The 10,261-nt window shown below is 36.8% G+C and overlaps 2 protein-coding genes across 3 annotated transcripts in view; one reads left to right on the top strand and one right to left on the bottom strand.

The window, feature by feature from the left end:
• Nucleotides 1-10,261, top strand: part of LOC124414741 (dystrophin, isoforms A/C/F/G/H) — a 303,596-nt gene that overhangs the window by 22,000 nt on the left and 271,335 nt on the right. For both annotated transcript variants that reach the window (XM_046895783.1, XM_046895785.1), the window contains exons 2-24: nucleotides 462-523; nucleotides 765-857; nucleotides 1,253-1,330; nucleotides 1,452-1,544; nucleotides 2,005-2,094; nucleotides 2,173-2,371; nucleotides 2,467-2,615; nucleotides 2,722-3,117; nucleotides 3,197-3,838; nucleotides 3,930-4,055; nucleotides 4,163-4,639; nucleotides 4,772-4,929; nucleotides 4,992-5,359; nucleotides 5,463-5,815; nucleotides 5,935-6,369; nucleotides 6,462-6,614; nucleotides 7,075-7,236; nucleotides 7,473-7,775; nucleotides 7,871-8,014; nucleotides 8,101-8,271; nucleotides 8,491-8,673; nucleotides 8,841-8,957; nucleotides 9,073-9,192. In XM_046895783.1, coding sequence (XP_046751739.1) covers nucleotides 462-523; nucleotides 765-857; nucleotides 1,253-1,330; nucleotides 1,452-1,544; nucleotides 2,005-2,094; nucleotides 2,173-2,371; nucleotides 2,467-2,615; nucleotides 2,722-3,117; nucleotides 3,197-3,838; nucleotides 3,930-4,055; nucleotides 4,163-4,639; nucleotides 4,772-4,929; nucleotides 4,992-5,359; nucleotides 5,463-5,815; nucleotides 5,935-6,369; nucleotides 6,462-6,614; nucleotides 7,075-7,236; nucleotides 7,473-7,775; nucleotides 7,871-8,014; nucleotides 8,101-8,271; nucleotides 8,491-8,673; nucleotides 8,841-8,957; nucleotides 9,073-9,192 — 5,072 coding nt within the window. The remainder of the gene's footprint in view (nucleotides 1-461; nucleotides 524-764; nucleotides 858-1,252; nucleotides 1,331-1,451; nucleotides 1,545-2,004; nucleotides 2,095-2,172; nucleotides 2,372-2,466; nucleotides 2,616-2,721; nucleotides 3,118-3,196; nucleotides 3,839-3,929; nucleotides 4,056-4,162; nucleotides 4,640-4,771; nucleotides 4,930-4,991; nucleotides 5,360-5,462; nucleotides 5,816-5,934; nucleotides 6,370-6,461; nucleotides 6,615-7,074; nucleotides 7,237-7,472; nucleotides 7,776-7,870; nucleotides 8,015-8,100; nucleotides 8,272-8,490; nucleotides 8,674-8,840; nucleotides 8,958-9,072; nucleotides 9,193-10,261) is intronic.
• LOC124414771 overlaps nucleotides 9,850-10,261 on the bottom strand; it is a 73,863-nt gene continuing 73,451 nt past the window's right edge. Inside the window, exon 2 of the mRNA XM_046895838.1 lies at nucleotides 9,850-9,953. Coding sequence (XP_046751794.1) covers nucleotides 9,877-9,953 — 77 coding nt within the window. The 3' untranslated portion in view covers nucleotides 9,850-9,876. The remainder of the gene's footprint in view (nucleotides 9,954-10,261) is intronic.

The raw sequence follows: 10,261 nt of genomic DNA, 5'->3' as shown, positions 1-10,261 counted from the left end.
TTTAAAAGAGATACGCCGGCATAGCATTCTCGCAGAGAAAATTTATTTTCAGAATGATATGATTTTCAAAAAATCTGAAAAAATCCAGTAGTTTTTTTTTTTTTGTTTTTTTTTTTTTAAAGGTGGAACAACATTAAAAATCATGACTCTAATATGTCGTCTGCCTCATGTATGCATATATGTATATATATATATATGTTACTAGATAGGATATATGATGCAATTTGATTTTTATTTTTTCCTTTTACATTCGAGATATATTGACTGGAGGAGGATGAAGTAAAGATAAAGTTTTACCGGCATTACTTGCCGAATTCGTGCGATCGTTAGAGAAAAAAGAAATAAAAATATTTCTACACCATCAATCGGTAATGGATTAGGTTGGGGTTGATTTTTTTTTTTTTCTTCTATTTCTTTTCTATATTTTATTGTGTAATCTTTTATTTTTCTTCTCATTTCAGACGAACGGGAAGATGTGCAAAAGAAAACCTTTGCCAAATGGATAAACTCACAGCTTCTCAAGGTGATTTTTATTACAGTTTGTTTTAGTGATGCGGTTGTTCTTTTTATTCTTAATGCGAATATTCTTCTTTTTTTTGTTTTTATTTTCTTTTGCATTTCAACAAACAATTTTACAATCAGTTTCAATCTTTTATGCGTTGATATTTAAATCTTGATAGATATAAATATAGTATCGAACAGTGGAGAAGAATTCATTTACGATTAATGCAATTATGCATTTATGCACTTATATTCTTTTTCAGAATCATCACGAACCTGTGTCAGATTTATTTGTCGATCTGAGGGACGGAAATCGGCTTTTATCACTCCTTGAAGTTCTCACGACAAAGTCATACGTTAGTATAATCGTTAATTCGTTATTATGGAAAATATTTAAATGTATTCAATCGATAGAAAATTGCTAATTTCTTGATCTTTTTTAATACGTTATAAATTAACAATTCGAGATGTAATATAATATTGAAAGCTACTTTTTTTATATCTTCTCGCCTTTTTCAAATATTATACGCACCGCGATAAGTTTACTTTATCATTTTCAATTCCAATGTAATATAAAATTCTATAATATATTTCACAAGACTGATATTCGTTCAATTTGTGTGCAATATTATGAAATTCGAGTACGTACATGTTTTTAGACACGTAATTTCTTGCAATTTGTACATTATTTTCATAATTTATTGATATATATATATATATATTGTACTTTCAATTCGTATCTTGATTGCAGAAAAGAGAACGGGGACGTATGCGTGTCCATCACCTCAACAACGTTAACAAGGCGTTGCAAATTTTGGAGCAAAACAATGTGAGTATAAAAATGAACGTTTGCTTCAATTTTTGGGAATATTGCGCAAAGACGAGATTTGACACTTTGATAGTCGATGACTTTAAACTTCTTCTTATTTGACGTATTCTTTTTCTTGCAGGTCAAACTGGTCAATATCAGCAGCAACGATATCGTCGACGGTAATCCCAAACTGACTCTCGGACTTGTATGGAGCATCATACTTCATTGGCAGGTGAGACGAGACTGCGGTTTAATTATTTGAAATTTGTATGATCGGAGGATCATTGATTATTGATATTTGAACGTTTTTGTTTTGGTACAGTCTAGTTGTAGGAAAAATCTATCAAATATCCTGTCCGTTTTGTCACTTTCTCGCCAATTCCAAAAAAATATCCTACAACAATCAGATTATCGACTGTTACATCCCGATGTTCATCCTCGCCAGTATTCAATATTTTCAGTCACGTCGGAGATCAAGTCTTCTTCCGCAGAACAAGAACTGCGAAAGGATTAATTGTAATTTTTAGTAATACTGAAACTAGACCAGAATTTATTGAGATATGTATGTACAACGTACATGCACATATTAATGAATAGATTTTTCATGAATTTTCATTATTCTGAGATGAAATTCAAGTTCGAAACTAGACTTTATTCATGACTGGATCTTTTTGTTTGTTGTTTCTCTTCAGGTACATTATCACCTCAAAGATCTTATGTCGGAACTGCAGCAAACGAATTTGGAAAAAACTCTGCTCGCTTGGTGTCGTCAAAATTCGCAGGTACTTGTCTCAATTTCATACCTAATTAGTTGTATTCAAATTTTCTTAATCCCCCGGTCAACTCTGATTTCATTATAGAATTATACGGGAGTTGATATAAAAAATTTCACCACCTCTTGGTCGGATGGATTGGCCTTCAACGCTCTTCTTCACAGATGGAAGCCTCATCTCTTTGACTTTAACAATGTTTCACGAAAACATCCAAACGCGAGGCTCGATCATGCTTTCAAACTCGCTCAAGAACATCTTGGAATCGAACGGCTTTTAGATCCCGAGGGTAAGTTCGATTTATCGTTGTGTCAACTTTCCGTCAACACAGAGAACCTGCTGATTTATACATCGTTTTCTTTTCTTTTCCCTTTTCAATTACAGATGTAAATACCTCAGTACCGGACAAAAAGTCTATTATGATGTACGTCATGTGTCTCTTTCAATCTCTTCCTCACTCCGGCGAGGATGTCGGTGATTTAGATGTTTCTGTAGCGAGTGATTCCAGTCCAGCAACAACGCCCGGTGCAGAGGTGATTTTTTTTTCCATGTAGTTGAATTACGATTGTTACTTGGTACTGAAAATTTGAAAAGTAGATTTTTTTCTCTGTAATAATCAAACGTTTATGTTTTCTCCAGAGTTCTTTGTCATTTGCAAATCTCGGTATGCCGATATCTCGACCAATGAGTCTCGCGACAAATGTGTCGGTTGAACTTGGCGGCTATCAGGTTGCTTTGGAGGAAGTTCTGACGTGGTTGTTGGAGGCTGAAGATAAGTTGAGTCACGCACCGGAGCCTGGACCTACCTTGGATATTTTGAAACAACAGTTTCACGAGCACGAATCTTTCCTTATGGAGTTATCTGGTCATCAGGACGGAGTTGGTGCCGTTCTTGAAGAAGGCGCTAGGCTTCTAGCTGACGGCGGTCTTCACAAGGACGAGGAGGACGAGGTCAGAGTTCAAATGCAGCTGCTGAATTCAAGGTGGGAAGGTTTAAGGACACACGCAATGGAACGACAGTCGAGAATCCATGAGGTATTTCAATAATAGTCTTTACATCATTTTGCATTTTTGAATGACGAGCGATGTTTAAGTTCAACTTTTATCTCGTCAGGTTCTGATGGAAATGCAGCAAAGGCAGCTGGATTCTTTGAGACGTTGGCTGACCGAAACGGAGGATAGAATATCTCGGATGTCCGCTTCTGAACTTAACCAGTTGGCTCTTGACGAGCAGATGAATCAGTTGAAGGAACTGAGAAAGGATATTCAGCAGCAGCAAAGTGTCGTCGACGGTTTGAGCAAGATTGTCGTTGTCGTGGACGAAGACAGTTCGGAGACTGTTTACGCGCAGATGGAGGATCAGTTGACGGCGTTGGGTGAAAGGTGGACACATATTTGCCAGTGGATAGAAGAGAGGAATCAAAAATTACAGTTGCTCTCGTCTCGTTGGGGCGATTTGACCGACGAGTATAAAAGACTCTTGGCTTGGCTGAACGAGCGAGAAATTACCCTGAAACAGATGGAGGCGAATCCTGCCTCGGAAATGGGAGAAATTTTGGATCGAATAAAGAAGTTGCAGCTTCTGAAAATTGAAATGGACGATCAGCAGAAAAAACTCACATCTTTACAAGTCGTTGTTCAAGAATTGGACGAGCAGGGATCTTCACCCGAAAGCACAAATATTTTGGAGAAAATTGAGAATCTTCAGGACAGGTGGGACGCTGTTGTTCAAATTATGGAAGTTCAGGGGCAAAGGGTAAGCACTGATTTTAAATTTTATTTAAACTTCTTCAATTTCGAGTTGCTGCAGCTTGTCAATAATTGAGTGTAATTTCATGGTCCCTTAGATATCGAGTTCTGGATTTGAATTTGAACTGAAACCTGCGCAAGAAACTACGACTACGGTCACCGGAAATGAATGGATGACTGAAACTGTAACGACGATAGCGTACAGGGAAGACATCGCAACTTCTGTGAGTAAAAAGAGAGTCTGAAAAATTTTCCGAATCAATATAGAGATTTTTGATAATTTATAGCACGATTTTTTTTGGTTTTCTATCCGTTTTCTTCTCGTTTGCAGACTTCTCACAGCGATTCGAAAAAACGTCGTCTTGGTAGCGCCACTCGACACGAGTTCGACGCTGCTCTGTTGAATTTGTACAAGTGGTTGGATTACGTCGATTTAGAAACAGGCCGTTCGGAGGGCGTTTTTGACGAGCTGAGCGTAGAGGAAAAGAAAATCGTTTACGAGGACAGTCTGGCCGACTTGAGTTCTCACGAGATTGAATTCACCAAAGTCTTACACTTAGGAAGTCAACTTTTAGAGGAAACTAAACAGACGAATGAGCAAACCGAAGATGATGAACAAAAAATCAAAAGCGTACAGGAGAGGTGGAAGGCAACGACTAATAGGCTTCAAGATATCAAAAAGAGAATCGATTATCTAATGGATCTGAAACAATTCAATACCGAATTAGCTAGCTTACAATTAATTCTTGACGGATATTCCAAATGGTTCAAAGGCCATCAGGGAAATAATCAAATCGAAAGTTACAGGGTGAGATTTACTTTAGAATCAAACCTCATCACCTTCTAGCATTTTATCAACGCTTCGGGTTCTGTAGCTCCGAATCATATGCTAAGAAGTCTGATTTTCCTTCTAAAAAAAATCAAATACTTCTCTATTTAGGTAAAACTTAAGTCTATGAAGTCGCACGAGGATCGTATTAATAAGTTGAAAACCAAGGCAAAAACTTTGAGCGAGAATCAAGGCCCTGGCAGCGAAGCAAATACGGCAGACGCAGACGCAAAGACGTTTGAAACTGCTTGGGACGATCTTTCGAAAAGGTTAGTTGCTCGTCAATTTCTTTGACGTACCAATAATTAATTTTTGATCGCTATTTTTATAGATTATCCGATCGTCTGACCGAGTTGACAAACCAGGCTGACAAAAAACCACCTAAGAAATATACAGAAACAGTAAACAGTCTCCTATCCTTCATTAACTCTGTCGAAGGTGTTTTGCTTTTGGAGCATGCTGTAGTTTCTGACGACAAGTCGATGGAGAATCAGCTGAAAAAGTTTAAGGAACTGCAGGACTCTTTGGCTGCGCAACGAGCCAACTTTGAATATGTAAATTTGACAGGGCAGGATTTAATTGCAAAAATTACCGACGATCCGAGCAGCCAAAGACTAAAGGAAGAATTGCAAGATCTCAACACTAAATGGAGTGATATTCCGATAATACTTGAAGAACGACAGCAAAAATTACTGAAAGGTATTTAAATATTCATTGCTGCTGATTAGAAGAGCGGAAAATAATTAACAATTGTGGAATTATTTTCAAAGAAGGTTTTCTTTAAACAAGGTTTTCTGTTTAGATATCGAATCATTGACAGAGTTTAACAGTGAATTTAACAGCTTCGGAGAATGGTTAGAGAAATCTTCCAAGTATTTGGAAGAAGCTTCGGAAGATGCTCTCGTTAATGATGTGGAAACAACGGAATTCAAATTGGAACAAATTCGGGCCCTCTCGGATGACATAAGCAAAAATAAGCCCAGGATTGAGCGCATACAAACTTGTGCCAACAAGTTGCTTGAGAACTCTGAACCAAAGTTTGCAAATGTTCTTAACAGCAGATTGGAAACTCTTTCTCAAAAGTGGCACGCCATCGTAGACGGCGTTAAACATCAGGGTGACAAATTCCAGAATGCTCTACAGAAAAACGACAAGGTAATTACCAATTAAGCAGCAACTTCGAGTAAATCAAAATTTGTAGAATAAGGTATCGAAGAATTCAACGCTTACAATCAGATTAGACGTCATTCGTATACTCTCTTTAATTTTTTCAGATTATAAATGGAATCGAGGATTTCACGAAGTGGTTATCCAACTTGCAGCAGGAAATTCCTGCCAAAGAAAAAATCACTTCATCTGTTGAATTATTTCAAGCTCGTGGCTGCTATCAAATATTAAAAGACAAAGTGGACAGGCGAGTCGAGGAGTTTAGAAATATCAACGAGATGGGCAACGACAAGTTGCTGAGTTCCGAGGGATCTTCTGTACAAGAACTGGGAAGACGGTTCACTCACTTAAACGCGAGGTGGACGGACGTTACTGATCGCATTTACGAAAGATATCGACAGCTGCAAAATGCGAGTCACGAATACGGCGAATTCAGAGCTCTGGTTGCTCAAGAAAGTGACTGGCTTGACAAACTCGACAAGAGACTTAAAAAGTCAACAAAAAGTGCAGCTGACGCCGAAGAAATTTCAGAGGAACTTGACGTACGTTAATCATTAGAATGTTATCGATATTTTGAAATTTTTTTACCCATTCATATTGTTTAAATGGTATTGCTTATAAATTTCTTTTTCAGGATTTGGAAAATTACATTCGTAACCGTCCCGAGTCACGTTTTGCTAAGGTGCAAGATATAGGCAAGCAACTTATCGACAACGATATCATGACTAAATCGGTAAAGACCGATGTCGAAGCTTTGTTGAACCGTTGGGAAAATCTCAGTAAGAGGGTGAGCAGATTAAAAAGTAGTTCTTTTTTTAATTCTCATCTTTTAAACGTGACTAATATTCGATAAGTAACACAATATTCATACATGCGAACATTGTAATTGTATAAGCATGTGCCTCAGTGATTAATGCTTGGAAGATTTGTGTTAAATTCGCTGTAATTCATGCTTTTACGGTTGTTTGTTTACGAACGATAATTTGGCCGTTTTCAGTAACTGTGCATAACACATTGTTTAAAGAAATAATTATATATTCACACAATCTGAAAATTACTCTCTCATCAGAGTGTGTCAAACAGTCTATTTTAATGTCAGCTCGTAATATTTGTTTAACCACTTGCAACACCAATAATTAATACCTTGCGGAGTATAACTTTTGAATCGAAATGATTTTGGGACTCGTAGAAGCTCTTGCAATGTGTAAAATATAGCCAGATGGATAGAGTGTATTGTTGTTGGGTAGGCAGGGGAACGGGCGCAACTCTTGGAAGGATCGGTGAGGCAAGCTCAAGAGTCAGAAGGTCGTATTATTGCGCTCCAACACTCGCTAACGCAAGTAGACTCCGTACTAACTGCACGTCTTGATTGTGATCTGACTGCAGATGATTTGCCGCACGAAATTCAGGTCTGTTTTTACCTTTCATTGTTATTTATGTACATACAGTCGTTTTTAACACATAATTTCATTACCTGTCATCAGAACCAAACGAAGAAAATGTTGGTTTAATTCTAACTGTGTGCATCAGAAAGTTTAATAATACATAGTAAGATTATATCAGCAAATTTTTACATATCACTGTTGATCAACATTTATGTTTATAATTTTTCTCGAGTTGGCTAATTGGAATTTGTGTCGTGCAGAAATTATTCGAAGAGTTGGAGAATCAAAAAGTTACGTTGCACGAAATGGAGTCGCAGGTAGAATCTTACAAGGCAAATGGAAAACACGAGGCAGCCGCCCGACTCCAAGAGCAAATGCAATTGATTGAAGGGAAATTTGGAGAAGTGAACGCTAAATTCCAACGTTTTTGCTGCCCTCAAAACCTCGAACCAAGATTATCTCGTGCTTTGAGGGAACTCAGAGGCATTGAAGAAGCAACTTGTTTGCTTGAATTAGCATCTGAAGATCCGGAAGCGATAGAGGGACAGCTAAAGCATTGTTTGGTGAGTGTAGCAAAATATCTTATTACTAGCAAGTCTGATTTAATTTCGTTGCCTATCTCATGTATCAAAAATTATACTTTAATGGGATTTTTCAGCGATTCTATCAAACTCTTAGCGAAATAAAAGGCGAAATTGAAAACATTATCGTCACTGGAAGAAAGCTTGTCGAAGATAGAATCGTACAAGAGCCAGGAAAATTCTCTAAACGAATCGACACGCTTAAAGAATTGTACAATAAGGTAAGACCCTTGTGCATTCACGATTATTCAGACCTTACGATTGGGTTAAGAACTGGTAGCGATTATGGTTACTTTTGTCGCTTCAGCTCGGATTGCAAATAACGGAATCAAAGTCGACATTAGAATCTGCCCTGGAATTATCTCGTGATATATTCAAGCACATGACCTACATCAACATGTCTATTGAGAGTATAAACAAGGAATTGGATACACAAAAGAACATGCCTGAATTGCCTGTTAATGCGATATACGTTACGGTGAGTGTTTTATTTTTATTTTTATTTTTATCTTGATTTCTTGTATTATTTCAATAAATTTTCACTTTCTCCTTTCTTACCTCTCCTGTTATTAATTTTGACTTCCAAGTTTCTGACACGGTTTCAATCATGATCGAACGAAAGTATCTGGGAAAGAGAGAGTCGATTTTTAGGCAGTGGGACAATCTTGCATATTTGGCTTTTGATTTTTGGCAACAGGAAACACTAACCGAAGTTATTCCGAGGTTGAACTTGGTGAGGGACAAATTGTTCAGATCACAGGACGAGTTTTCAAAACTGTGCGATCCCATGTACTTAGAACAGCTTAGAGACAGAGTTACAGAGGTTACAACGAGATTATCTAACACCGAGCGAAGACTTCGACTCTGTAGCGGATCTGAGGTAATTTTTTTTAAATAATAAACTTGTCAGTGAATGTAATATTTGAGTAGATTCGAAAGAAAAATTCAACCCGATACAAACAACGAAGTTTTTTGTTCGAATGATTGTTTTCTTTCCTCTCAAGTACCAAACATTTCAAACTCAGATACTTGCGTCACTTTTGTTAGGAGGAACCGAGCGTCGATGAGATAAATGCCTGGCTGAGACAGACGGAAGAGAAACTAAATCAGTTGGATGCCGTGCCGGCGGATCAGTTGAGCGAAAAGCACTTTGAACACTGCAAGGTATTTTTTTTTTTCACCATATTTATTTGTAGATAAATTTTTCAGAATAATATCATAACGTTATGATTATGCTAAATACGTGGCTACAAAAATTAAATAAAAATTTCATCGACAGGCCATACAGAGCGAGATGATCGAAACAAAGCCTAAGGTAATGCAGCTGCAGCATTGCTCGTTCTATCCAAAGGTTGCCAAGGTTTGCGAAAAATGGGAAGAAATTTGCAACAGAATACAGGTGAGTCAAATTACTATTTCGCTATTTATTTTGACGAATGGAATTGTATTTTTCACAGCGTCGTATTATCACAACACACGCAGATCTTTCCTCTTTTACAGTAAAAACTTTAAATCGGTTACGATCATTGCTTATCATTCATTGCTTATGTTTTGCTTTTCACACTTTAACATTTGGTGTCTTTTATTTCAAGGTCTCAATGTACTAGTTGTTTTCATTTCATTTAAAATCACCCCCTTTATTACTGTTCTACATATTTCACATCTAATTCAATTGCTGTATACATTGATTTGGAAAATAGCTTTTAGTCTGTTATCCATGTAATGACGCGTGAATGAATTTGAAAAAAACGTGAAAAATAATCAGCAATCAATTAATTTTGATGGTATTTTTTGAAACACATACTTATTTAGATACATAGTGCATGAAACTTTACGATATACTTGTGAGAGGAAAAAGCATTTCTTCGTAACTAAGTAATCTTAGCCTGTACAATATTAATCAATAATAATAATAAAAATAATAAGAATGATAACTATTGTTTTAACAACGTCATAATGTAAAAATTCAAGGTCGGACTTTTATCCAGGGTATAGAATGTGAAATGTAAATTAGGCTCACAATACTATATATAGGTATATAAATTTCAACGGTATTGTCCAAGAGGTGTTCCATATGCTTATTCTATGGTGCCGGTCTTATTTGGCGTTGCACAAATATATTACAGTCCGCGTAAATAATGTATCCACATTGGTGCACAACTATAAACGAACGAAATATACATACATACATGAACATATATACTGTATTGACACAAAAGTTCTGGTGGATGGACAAATGAATGAGAATTGAGAGTTTTATTCTTCTGCACAACTGTATCTCGGCAAAATAGAAATAGAAAAAAAAAAAGAACAATTTCAAACACTGTGTCGTCTCTCCCCTGAATATGAGAATTTATGTGCTTATCGCAAGGAGGTTCAGAGAACGTACAGGCCACAATATAGCAGAATATATTAATATACGTATATTGCATACACGGAGAATAATTAACGCACTATATGGTGATGGA

This window comes from Diprion similis, chromosome 14, assembly GCF_021155765.1.
Source record: "Diprion similis isolate iyDipSimi1 chromosome 14, iyDipSimi1.1, whole genome shotgun sequence".
NCBI classification, from domain to species: Eukaryota; Metazoa; Arthropoda; class Insecta; order Hymenoptera; family Diprionidae; genus Diprion; species Diprion similis.
This window is presented reverse-complemented; position numbering and strand designations above follow the sequence as displayed.